Source organism: Schistocerca serialis, chromosome 4 (assembly GCF_023864345.2).
Source record: "Schistocerca serialis cubense isolate TAMUIC-IGC-003099 chromosome 4, iqSchSeri2.2, whole genome shotgun sequence".
Classification (NCBI taxonomy): Eukaryota; Metazoa; Arthropoda; class Insecta; order Orthoptera; family Acrididae; genus Schistocerca; species Schistocerca serialis.
In genome coordinates this window covers 418,844,603-418,857,961 of record NC_064641.1, presented here as the reverse complement: position 1 = coordinate 418,857,961, position 13,359 = coordinate 418,844,603, and the positions used below count along the sequence as shown (strand labels likewise).

At 36.1% G+C, this 13,359-nt stretch overlaps 1 protein-coding gene across 4 annotated transcripts in view; it reads left to right on the top strand.

The window, feature by feature from the left end:
- LOC126474996 (soma ferritin-like) overlaps window positions 1-13,359 on the top strand; it is a 79,009-nt gene that overhangs the window by 43,200 nt on the left and 22,450 nt on the right. The window contains exon 3 of one of the 4 annotated variants that reach the window (XR_007586633.1): window positions 13,073-13,146. Coding sequence is in view for 2 of the 4 variants with exons in the window: in XM_050102535.1 (XP_049958492.1) it covers window positions 10,466-10,648 (183 nt within the window). In the remaining 2 variants the exon portion in view is untranslated. Of the gene's footprint in view, window positions 1-10,465; window positions 13,245-13,359 lie in introns of those variants that run through there. The other 3 variants (XR_007586632.1, XM_050102536.1, XM_050102535.1) reach the window with 3 other exon arrangements.

Sequence of the window (13,359 nt, the reverse complement as noted above, 5' to 3'; positions counted from 1 at the left end):
ACAGTTGTTGAGATAGCTCGTCTCTAAAAGCATCAGATTGCCATGTTTGGCTCATCTTCAACATTTTCCTTCATCCAAATTAGTTCTCATTCAGAATCTCCAATAACTTGACTAGATAAAATTAAGTTCTTTCCATCAATAAATATGCTACACCTCTATTGGTATCCAGCCTGTTCTTGCAATATATAGATACTGAAGCACCACAGGTACTGTGAACTTTCACGCTGCACAGACAGGCAGTCAAATCTCTCAGCTTCTACATTGTCAAATCATGTCCTGTTAAACACAAGGAGGGGCACATGAAGAGTACACTGATGAGCTAAGGCACTACAGCCATTGCCCACCATGAGATTGATGCCTCCTTGTGGCATTGCAGGCATGTAAGGAAAGTGTAAAAGCAGATCACAGATGGGTGAGGAACCATTCTGTGGCTGCTATAGGCCATAAATGGGGAAATCCACTGACATAAGCAACTTCAACAAATGCCAGATTTTTGTGGTGCAGTGTCTGGAAACAAGCATATCAGAAATGATTCAGCTGGCTTGCTGTTAACATGCTACTGTCATGAGTCTGTGGAAAGTGGTTAAAAAAAAGAGAGAAATCACAATTAGGCAACAGGGTGTTGGACATTCACATCTGATCACAGAATGTAAAGGTTGGTGTCTTGCCCATTTGTGTAAATGAGGATAGGTGGTGATCTGTGGAAGTTTTATTGAGAGAACACATTGCTGGTGCAGGCACAAGTGTTTTAGAGAACACTGTTCAGCACACATTTTTGAACATGGGGTTTCATGGCAGAAAGATCTCTTTGTGTTCCCATACTGAGCTGATATTATATTATCAATTATGTTTGCAGTGATCTCAGGGCTACACCAGGTTGATGGTTGTGTCCAGGTATGCCATCATCCAGGCAAAAACCCGCTCTTAACATCATTGTAGGCTGCCTGTATCACTTCATGCTTGATGTGTTCCCCAATGGTGATGAAATCTTCCATCATGACAATTGTCCAGTGCCGGCCACTGTGGCCGAGCGATTCTAGGCACTTCAGTCCAGAACTGTGCTGCTGCTACGGTCACAGGTTTGAATCCTGCCTTGGGCATGGATGTGTGTGATGATGTCCTTGGGTTAGGTAGGTTTAAGTAGTTTTAAGTCTAGGGGACTGATGACCTCAGATGTTAAGTCCCATAGTGCTCATCCATTTGATTTTGACAACTGTGCATATCACAAGGCCCTAATCATTATCAAGTGATTAGTGATTTAGGCACATGATAGTGATCCATGTTGATGTAATAGCCAATGATTTGATCTGAACTGAACTCAGTGGAACTCATCTGGGACACTATGAGGTGCCAGTTCCACGAACCACCAGCCCAGAATTTATGAGAATTGCATGCCCCTTTTCTTGATATGTGGTGCCACATACATCCTGAAATTTACCAAGGCCTTGTTGAATCCATGCCACACACATTTGCTGTTGTATTGGATTCCAAAGCTGGACCAGTACACTATTAAGTAGGTGGTCATGATGTTATGGCTCATCTCTATATATGCATGTAATGATATCTGATAACAATAATCCATTCTTACCTGTTTTGGGTTGGCATGATATGGCATATACTAAACAACTACAGAGATAAAAGTTCTTAGTTCTGAGAACTCTATTCAGCATATTACTTCTCATTTGAAACTCTGTAGTTGATTTTGTTTTCTTCAGCTATACATAGAATTCAGGCAATGTTACATTCATTGTTCCGTTCAGACTCAAAAGCATTCTCCTAAAATGCAGGCCACTCAAGGAAGCTCTCACACTTTTTTTGAAAAGTCGGGGGGGGGGGGGGGGGGGGGGGAAGACGGAGCTATGGTATGTTACATATTTGTCATATAATAACTGGATTTATCCACATAGAAAAAAAAAAAGACAACTTCAGTCACAGTGTTCTTGTGTCAGACTAGCAATTCACAAGTTATGTGATGTTAATGACAGAGGATGGGAAGAGAATGGACTACCCAGAGATGCAACACAGTACCAAAAATTTCATATTGTTGCATCTTTACAGAACAGAGTTGAATCTCAATGCATATGTTAAGTTCTATAGCTGGTCACTATTCTTTAAAATAATAACAATGTAACAGTCTCCCATTATTTTACACTTTTTACAGAATTGGCACAGTAGTTAAATCATCAGGAATGACTACTGAAGCACCAGGAAATGACTATTAATCAGTAGTCCCACATCAAAAAAATATGCAGTACCAGAGCTAAGAAACATAATACGAATAGATGATGTATTGTGCTATATGATTGATTTGTGGCTGTATCGACTACAATTCTCAAAACTGCATGAAATTGTGTGATCCCATAAATTTCTCTGTTTCTTTGAGACATCTTAATTTGCATACAAAGGAGATTTAAAGTTCAATTCCTTTATTTCATATAAGGAAAATCACCATTAATATTCATGTCTAAAGTGGTAACATGTAAAATATAGAAATTTTACAAATGTCTCTCTTTCCTGTACACCAGTCACCTTCTGGTATTAACTCTAGACTTGTTTCAAGGTCATTATCTCAGTACAGTCAAATATAGGTTCCTGAAAATATGTACATACTAAGATTCATTTTGTAGCAGGTGTGAAAAAACAAATGTGAAAGTTTGATCACAAAGGAGATACGGCACAAAGGAAGATAAGAATTCCAGAAAGCACTAAGATTAAACACCAAGTTTACACAAAAGCAAGTAATACAAATGCAATTTAAAGTCAAAGCAAATGAAAAAGCAGACATTTTATGAAAATGTCTGCTTGTGTCTGTGTATGTGCGGATGGATATATGTGTGTGTGTGTGTGTGTGTGTGTGTGTGTGTGTGTGTGTGTGTGTGTGTGCGCGCGCGAGTGTATACCTGTCCTTTTTTCCCCCTAAGGTAAGTCTTTCCGCTGCCGGGATTGGAATGACTCCTTACCCTCTCCCTTAAAACCCACATCCTTTCGTCTTTCCCTCTCCTTCCCTCTTTCCTGATGAAGCAACCATTGGTTGCGAAAGCTAGAATTTTGTGTGGATGTATGTGTTTGTTTGTGTTTCTATCGATCTGCCAGCGCTTTCGTATGGTAAGTCACATAATCTTTGTTTTTAAATATAAATTATTTAACAGTTACATTGCAGACCCATACACATTCCCTGATACACTTACACATGGAATAACTTATCTGAAACCTAAAGATCAAGCAGACACAGCAAACCCAGCAAAATATCGCCCCATAACATGCCTACCAACAATATACAAAATATTAACTTCAGTCATTGCACAGAAAGTAATGACACATACAACACAGAACAAAATTATAAATGAAGAACAAAAAGGCTGTTGCAAAGGAGCACGAGGATGTAAAGAGCAACTGATAATAGATGCAGAGGTAACATATCAAGCTAAAACTAAATAAAGGTCGCTACACTATGCATACATTGATTACCAAAAAGCTTTTAATAGTGTACCCCACTCATGGTTACTACAAATATTGGAAATATACAAAGTAGATCCTAAATTGATACAGTTCCTAAACATAGTAATGAAAAATTGGAAAACCACACTTAATATCCAAACAAACTCAAATAATATCACATCACAGCCAATACAGATTAAGCGTGGAACATACCAAGGAGACTCATTAAGTTCTTTCTGGTTCTGCCTTGCTCTGAACCCACTATCCAACATGCTAAATAATATAAATTATAGATACAATATTACTGGAACATACCAACACAAAATCACACATTTGCTATACATGGATGATCTAAAACTACTGGCAGCAACAAATCAACAACTCAACCAATTACTAAAGATAACAGAAATATTCAGCAATGATATAAATATGGCTTTTGGAAGAAACAAATGTAAGAAAAATGGTGTAGTCAAGGGAAAATAAACCAAACAAGAAGATTACACATTGGATAACCACAGTGACTGCATAGAAGTGATGGAGAAAACAGATGCCTATAAATATCTAGGATACAGACAAAAAATAGGAATAGATAATACAAATATTAAGGAAGAACTAAAAGAAAAATATAGACAAAGACTAACAAAAATAATGAAAACAGAATTGACAGCAAGAAACAAGACAAAAGCTATAAATACTTATGCTATACCAATATTGACCTACTCATTTGGAGTAGTGAAATGGAGTAACACAGACCTATAAGCACTCAATACACTTACACGATCACAATGCCACAAATATAGAATACATCACATACATTCAGCAACAGAAAGATTCACATTAAGCAGAAAGGAAGGAGGAAGGGGATTTATCGACATAAAAAACCTACATTATGGACAGGTAGAAAATTTAAGAAAATTCTTTATAGAATGAAAAGAAACTAGCAAAATACACAAAGCAATCACTCATATAAATACATCGGCTACACCATTGCAATTTCATAACCACTTCTACAACCCCTTAGATCACATAACATCAACAGATACGAAGAAAGTAAGTAACACAGCCACACATCAATCAAGACGCATCCAACACATGGCTAAGAAAAGGCAATATATACAGTGACACGGAAGGATTCATGATTGCAATACACGATCAAACAATGAACACCAGATACTACAGCAAGCATATTATTAAAGATCCCAATACCACAACAGATAAATGCAGACTTTGCAAACAACAAGTAGAAACAGTAGATCACATCACAAGCGGATGTACAGTACTAGCAAATACAGAATACACCAGAAGACATGACAATGTAGCAAAAATAATACATCAACAGCTTGCCTTACAACATAAACTTATAAAACAACACGTTCCCACATACAAGTATGCACCACAAAATGTACTGGAGAATGATGAATACAAATTATACTGGAACAGAACCATTATAACAGATAAAACAATGCCACATAACAAACCAGCCGTCATACTCACCAATAAAAAGAAGAAATCAACACAACTAATCGAAATATCCATACCCAATACAACAAATATACAGAAGATAACAGGAGAAAAAATTGGAAAATACATCCAACTGGCTGAGGAAGTCAAGGACATGGGGCATCAGGATAAAGTTGACATTATACCAATCATACTATCAACTACAGGAGTCATACCACACAATATCCACCAGTACATCAATGACTTACAGCTACATCCAAACGTATATATACAACTACAGAAATCCGTAATTATTGACACATGTTCAATTACCCGAAGGTTCCTAAATGCAATATAACATATACCGTACAGTTAAAAGGAAGTCACGCTTGATTAAGGTCCGTGTCACTTTCCATTTTTGATCCGACATAACGTCTGAGAAAAGAAAGAAAGAAATAATAATAATAATATAGTATCACATAGACTATTCAAATCATAATAATATCAAATACCTCCATAGTGCCCTAATTATCATCTTTGTAAAACCCTAACTGAATAATGCTCTACATATAATTTACTTATTTTGCTGATGATAGCACCACTCATGTTTTTATTACTCAAGAACTAAATTGCCTTCCAGTTATCATACATCATGTGATGCTCTCTTGGATCTGAAAATACTTCTGATAAGTTGTTTCTCCCAACATCAAGCATAACTAGACAACTGACAGATTGCAGAAGTTAACCTTATGTTTTGTTTCACATTATTTTTCTGTGCACTGCCAAGAATAGTTGCTAACTGTTTTCACACTGACATTTAAGTGTATTTTCAGTCTGACTCCCATATTTAATTTTACTAATGAATCATAAGTATTTTGATTATAGTTTACAGTATAGCGAAAAGTTTTGCAATCTTAAAATGAAGTTGTGAGTGTATAGTAGTTTGATAAAGCATATAGATTCTTCCACACAACACATTTTTCTATGAAAAATTCAGATTTCATTCTCTGGCATAAGTTTGAACAATGACTTTGCCGTAGGTGGGGAGGCTTGCGTGCGTCAGCGATACAGATAGCTGTACCGTAGGTGCAACCACAATGGAGGGGTATCTGTTGAGAAGCCAGACAAACGTGTGCTTCCTGAAGAGGGGTAGCAGCCTTTTCAGTAGTTGCAGGGGCAACAGTCTGGATGATTGACTGATCTGGCCTTGTAAAATTAATCAAAACGGCCTTGCTGTGCTGGTGCTGAGAATGGCTGAAAGCAAGGGGAAACTACAGCTGTAATTTTTCCCGATGGCATGCAGCTTTGCTGTATGGTTAAATGATGATGGTGTCCTCTTGGGTAAAATATTCCGGAGGTAAAATAGTCCCCCATTCGCATCTCCGGGCGGGGACTACTCAGGGGGACACCGTTATGAGGAGAAAGAAAAACTGGTATTCTATGGATCAGAGCATGGAATGTCAGATCCCTTAATCAGGCAGGTAGGTTAGAAAATTTAAAAAGGGAAATGGATAGGTTAAAGTTAGATATAGTGGGAATTAGTGAAGTTCGGTGGCACGAGGAACAAGACTTTTGTCAGGTGAATACAGGGTTATAAATACAAAATCAAATAGGGGGAATGCAGGAGTAGGTGTAATAATGTATAGGAAAGTAGGAATGTGGGTGAGCTACTATAAACAGCATAGTGAACGCATTATTGTGGCCCACACCTACCACAGTAGTACAAGTTTATATGCCAACTAGCTCCGCAGATGACGAAGAGATCACTGCAATGTATGATGTTATAAAATACATCATTCAGATAGTGAAGGGAGATGAAAATTTAATAGTCATGGGTGACTGGAACTCGATAGTAGGAAAAGGAAGGGAAGGAAATGTAGTAGGTGAATATGGAATGGGAGTAAGGAATGAAAGAGGAAGCCACCTGTTAGAATTTTGCACAGAGCATAACATAATCATAGCTAACATATGGTTCAAGAATCATAAAAGAAGGTTGTATACATGGAAGAAGCCTGGAGATACTGGAAGGTCTCAGATAGATTATCTAATGGTAAGACAGAAATTTAGGAACCAGGTTTTAAATTGTAAACCATTTCCAGGGGCAGATGTGGACTCTGACCACAATCTACTGGTTATGAACTGTAGATTAAAATTGAAGAACCTGCAAGAAGGTGGGAATTTGAGGAGATGGGACCTGGATAAACTGAAAGAACCAGAGGTTGTAGAGAGCTTCAGGGAGAGCATTAGGGAATGATTGACAAGAATGGGGGGAGAAAAATACGGTAGAAGAACAATGGGTAGCTTTGAGAAATGCAATAGTGAAGTTAGCAGAGGATCAAATAGGTGACAAGACGATGGCTAATAGAAATCCATGGGTAACAGAAAAGATATTGAATTTAAATGAAGAAAGGAGAAAATATAAAAATGCAGTAAATGATGCAGGCAAAAAGGAATACAAACATCTCAAAAATGAGATCGACAGGAAGTGCAAAATGGTTAAGCAGGGATGGTTAGAAGACAAATGTAAGCATGTTAGTATCTTGCAGCTGTGGTTTATAAATTTTCACATCTGTCAACACTGCTTTCTTTGCGATTGGAATTATTATATTGTTCTTGATGTCTGAGGGTATTTCGCCTGTCTCATAAATCTTGCTCACTAGATGGTAGAGTTTTGTTAGGTGTGGCTCTCCCAAGGCTGTCAGTAGTTCTAATGGAATGTTGTCTAGTCCTGGGGCCTTGTTTCGCCTCAGGTCCTTCAGTGCTCTGTCAAACTCTTCACGCAGTATCGTATCTCCCATTTCATATTGATCTACATCCTCTTCCATTTCCATAATATTGTCCTCAAGTACATCGCCCTTGTATAGACCTTCTGTATGCTCCTTCCACCTTCCTGCTTTCCCTTCTTTGCTTAGAATTGGGTTTCCATCTGAGCTCTTGATATTCAGGCAAGTGGCTCTCTTTTCTCCAAAGATTTCTTTAATTTTCCTGTAGGCAGTATCTATCTTACCCTTAGTGATATGCACCTGTAGAAGATGAAAGTGCAGTACTGGTAAGCAGGGGTCGGGATATTGCATGGAGTACAAAAGAACCATCAATTCATAGATTTCCAATCCGCAACATACAACAATTTTCAGCAGGTATTGTTAGTACAATTAGTGTTAGCTCAGCTGTTGACTGTTTCAGGCAGTTTATTACTAATGAATTGCTGGATATAATAGTTCAGTTCACAAATCAACGAGGAAATGAATTGAAAGTGTCTAGAAAATCAGTTGACTGGCGTGATACAGAGCTTCTTTCATTATTAGGCTTGCTGATTCTGTATGGCATACAGTAGAGCCGGGGGAAAACCTATTGACGAATTTTGGGACTCTGAATATGGCACTCCCCTATTCCATGCTACTATGTTGAGGAAGCGATATCAGGACATTCTGCGTTCACTTCGTTTTGATGACCGCATCACAAGACTTGAAAGGAAAGAGAGGACTGGAAATAAGGCTGAAGCTGTACAGGAAATATTTGATTTGTTTGCCGTGCAATGTCAAACATCATTTATACCTTCCAGCAACATTACTGTTGATGAACATCTTTGCGTATACAGAGGTCGGTGCAGTTTCAAGGGCTACATTCCTTCAAAGCCAGGAAAGTATGGCATTAAGATATGGTGCGCAGTAGACTGTGAACACGGTTATCTGACAAATCTTCAAATGTACACTGGAAGGAGTGGTGATAGAGAAGTGAATCAAGGCAAGAGAGTGGTCTTAGATTTAGTGCGTCATCTGGCTGGTAGTGGTAGGAATATTACCACTGACAATTTTTTCAAGAGCTGTGACCTTGGCCAAGAATTGCTGAAAATGAAGTTGACACTTGTAGGTACTCTACGTTCTACAAGAAAAGAAGTCCCAAAAGAGTTTTTGCCTTCGGAAACTACGGAAGAATGCACTACCAGATTTGCATACAGTGGTAAAACCCTATTAGTTTCGTATGTTCCAAAAAGGAATAAGGCTGTGCTACTCCTGTCAACACAACATCAATCATTTGAAGTGCCCAAAGAAAACAACTTGAAACGAAAATCAGAAGTAGTGTTGTATTACAACTCAACAAAATGAGCTCTTACTATTCTGTGAAAAAGGGTACAAAACGTTGGCCATTAGCAGTATTTTATGATCTTGTCAATCTAGCTGCGCTCAATGCCTACAGACTCTTCTGTGTTGCTGTTGAAAAAACAGAGCGACATCTTTTTCTAATGAAGTTGGCCAAAGAAATGGCAAAGCCCCAAGTGGAACGTCGTTTGAGTTTACCACAAGCAAGGAACAAGGATATTATTAGCAGTATCAAATGGTGTGGATTTGATGATCTGTTAGACAATGGACATCCAGACGTAATACCCGACAATCAGAAGAGAAAGCAAGGCAGATGCTCCATTGGCCCCGATCAAAGGACACAAAATACAGTTCAACATGCAAAAAGTGTAACAAATTTGTTTGCAAGGAACACTCTGAAATAGTTACTACTTGCAAAATATGTGCAGATGACTATGGTACGGATTCCGGTTAGAATTATGTTTCCTGCTGAGTTGTTCATCACATTTTCTGTAAATTTGAAGCCATTGTGAAACGTTTATGAGTGAAACAAATTATGACTTAGAGTAATATTGTAACTTCTGATATGTAATTACTCTGCCATATGTAATTTAATTCTACTATGTACATACCTGTTTAAAAAGCTGTGAAATGTGTCTAAATAATAAATAAAATGTAAACAAATAGTATTAAATGACAGTATGTTGTTCTCTGAATGATTAGTACACACAGTCAATTATATATTGATTGGGGTCATGTATGACCCCAGATGGAGTACTAGGGAAATTTTAGCAGAGTGAGTCCTAGGGTTAAACTGTCCCCAATAATGCTGATTAGCTATGCTCTCAAAAAATTGTAAACAAGTATTACTGTTACTTCTTCAAGAGGAAACATCGGGTAAATTAATTTCCATCTGTATTCACTTTTAAGTAATCACAAAATAACTTTTCCACATTTCTTGATACATTGACAGTATATCTGACTTAGGTACAATGGAGACATGTTACATTTCAATAACCCTCTTCGACAGCACAACACCGACTATCTACTACTGTTCACAGCAGTGTAAACATAAACCAAAGGTATATTTATATTAACACATCAGAGTATGATTCACACCAATAAATTTATAGAGATATAAATACATTTTCTTGAGTTCAATAGTGAGATCTGAAACATTTTAATATAAAGGATAGTAAATTTCATGGCAAAAATTATGGGCTTCCAGACATGAATATTAATCTGTAGTCTCACATTGAAAAAACATGCATTGCCCAAACTTTGAAAGGTAGTAATCACAGAGGATGTATCATGATGCACGGTTAATTTGTGTCTGTATTGCCAACTAAAATACCCCAAGATTATGTAGGTATAGTCCCTTTATAAAGTGCAGTGAAATAAGGACAATTAATTCAGGCACAGAACTAAAGCTATTTAATTTAGCTAACTATTTTTCTCTGTGCATTTCATTAACTATTTCATGAAACATTTTCTTCATTTCTTTTTAGAGTCTCTTGGATCTCCACAAAATTGCCACAGCTCATGATGATGCTAATCTTTGTGACTTCTTGGAGACAGAATTCTTACAAGAACAAGTGGATTCTATTAAAGATATTGCAGATAAGCTCACAAATATTTGCCGTGTAGGCGAAGGTTTAGGAATTTTTGTATTTGATAGAGAATTACATTAAGATTTAAAATTATCGATCTTCACTTGGTACTGCTTTACATTTGTGCATCATAGTATCTAGTCAGTTCTCATAAATTTCAAGCCATAAAGCTGTTCTACTGCTGCACATTATACTTGTCCTCATTTCTGAGGGCTATTGAAGTGTTTGTCAACAGCCACAAATGTTATTGGTATTTTACTTTGTAGTTTTAAGTACGGCAATTGTACAATTATGTAAAAACTGTTATTTTATTGAACAGATTACTATTTATGTACAAAGATTTTTTTATCTTTTATAGATTTTTAAAATTTTATATTTTTACGTTTATATCCTTATATTCCTGTCACAGAACATATATTGTTTTTTAAACCTAAGGCAGTTAATTTGGGTTCATAATCACATTCCTCAGACCTGAATACACACAGTTTGCTAATCATATTGAGTGGGCATGTGTAAAATTTAAGTACCACAATGTGCAGTTATAATAAACATGCTGATTCTCTGAAGAAACAATACAATATCTATCTGTGATGTTTTTGGTCTATCTAATTGAACTTCTTGTGTGATCTCAACAAATTAAATACTTTCTCATTTTAATTATGCTCTTCTGTGAATGCACTGATGAAAATGACAGCAGCCATTTGTATATCTCCCTCAAAATACTTCTTAAAAAGGTTTGTATCAATATTTGAATTATACTTGAATATAATTACATTCCTTCCTGGATTTTCCTTTGCTTGTTGTAAAAAGTTTTTCTTATTTTTATTATTATTTTTTTAGTCTTAATACAGAACTATCACATTGTTGCCCTGCATTTAGTTTTCCCTCAGAATTTCATGGCATGAACACAATGTCTTCATAAACTGTAAATGGTGCCTACTTCTCAAAGCATCATGCCACTGTTCCTTGTGTTGTTTGCGTGTTCACTATCTGCCAGACCAATAAGTGACAACTAGCTAATACAAATAGCTCTTTTTCCTGAAGCACAGTTTCACCTTGTTCATCAAAAGGAACCTGCACCAGCCTTACTATGAACACAGTGATTACGACTTGATTTGGCATTCAGTGAAGTTTGAGTCGTGCTTTTATGCTTCTGTCCTTAGTAGAACAAATCAGATGTTGCTTCTGTCAGTTTCACTTCCACTTATTTTTCTAGTTTAATATGCTCCTTCAGAGAGTCAGCGTGTGTGCGCCCTCACACGAAGTGCTTGATTTGTACCACTATGCCGGACCAGTATATGAAAAAATAAGCATTAAAATAACAGTTGAAGACATCTAAATTTAAGAAAAAAAGGCACCCCCGAAGGTCACAGTACTTTATATACATGTATGACGACGTTTATTTGGCTTAATGTGACCATAGCATTTTTACACACGAGACTCAATATGACTGTCAAACTATATGTACTCAAGTCTGAACATTATTCCCAACCAAAATTAATTACCTGATGAATAAAGAAAATATGATGTGTAACTGGAATAAAATAATGTAGAAATACCTTCTTAGATCACTAGAAAAATTTTGCTGTGATGATTTTGTTGCAATTAATGAATATTGTTATGTGTGTAACTGAAATGCAGTATTATTGTGTTGTTAAATTATTTTAGCAACATTCATTTTAGCTCTAGAGTCGAACATTTAATTTGGAAAACTAAAGAAACAAGAAATCATATGACCTAAAAATTCTTATTCACATTGCAATAGCTTTAATTTTGTAGTATTTATTTTAATAGACTGGTTTCTTGCTAGATTTATGGTATTTTCATATGTAATATAATAGCAAACAGTCTCCAGTTATATTCAGGTTTTGTATTCTTCTTAACGCAAAATAACTTCATCACTCTGTGAAGTGAGCCAGTTTGTGAAAACCAAGTTACCTTCTGTCAGTCACACAACCTCCACATACAAGAATGTATCTTTAATAGTGTAGTTGGCAAGAGTTCACACAGTATGCCATTAAGTGAATAATATTAAACTAGAAGTTTTGAGTTCAGCAATAATTGCATAAACTGATAATGAATTCTTGATCATTACTTCAATATTTCTACCATGGTTTATTTTGTCTGTGGGGAATTTAGCTGTAAATGTGCCATAATGAAGAGCTTCATTATATTTATAATGCTATTTATTTTCATTATTTAATAGTCCCATGATATTACAGGTGAAATTGACTGATTCTTGAGTAATGGCAGCTAAATTAAATACATTTTTGCTTTTCTTTTAGTTTGTGTTGTGGAGATAATATTCATTACAAAGCATGTTGAAACTGAGTACAGCTTTCTCTTTAAGAATTATGTGTGTGTTTGATACTTAATGTTTCGAATAAGATGTTTTAATTACTTCCTTTTATCACCATCTGAAAGTGTTTTTTGCTTGTAAATGTAACTACTGTAATGTTTTGTGCATTCAAGACATCTCAAAGTTACAAAGCTTCCTATTTACAGATATGAACTGTGATATGACGTGTATTGTTGAGGTGCTTGATTTGCAGAGTCTGTATAAATAAGAGTCTGTAAAGGTATGGCTAAGATTTTATTGAGATGTATTATTTTAGATACTGTAATAATTTAGTCATTTAACTGTGATATTAATAAAATAACAATCAGTGTTTAGAAATGCTGATCCTTTCATCTGGCATTTGAGAAAAGATAAAGAAACAAACAAATAAATAAATAAATAATAAATGTTGAGGTGCAACTCATCTTTCAGTAAACATGACTTTTCATATACT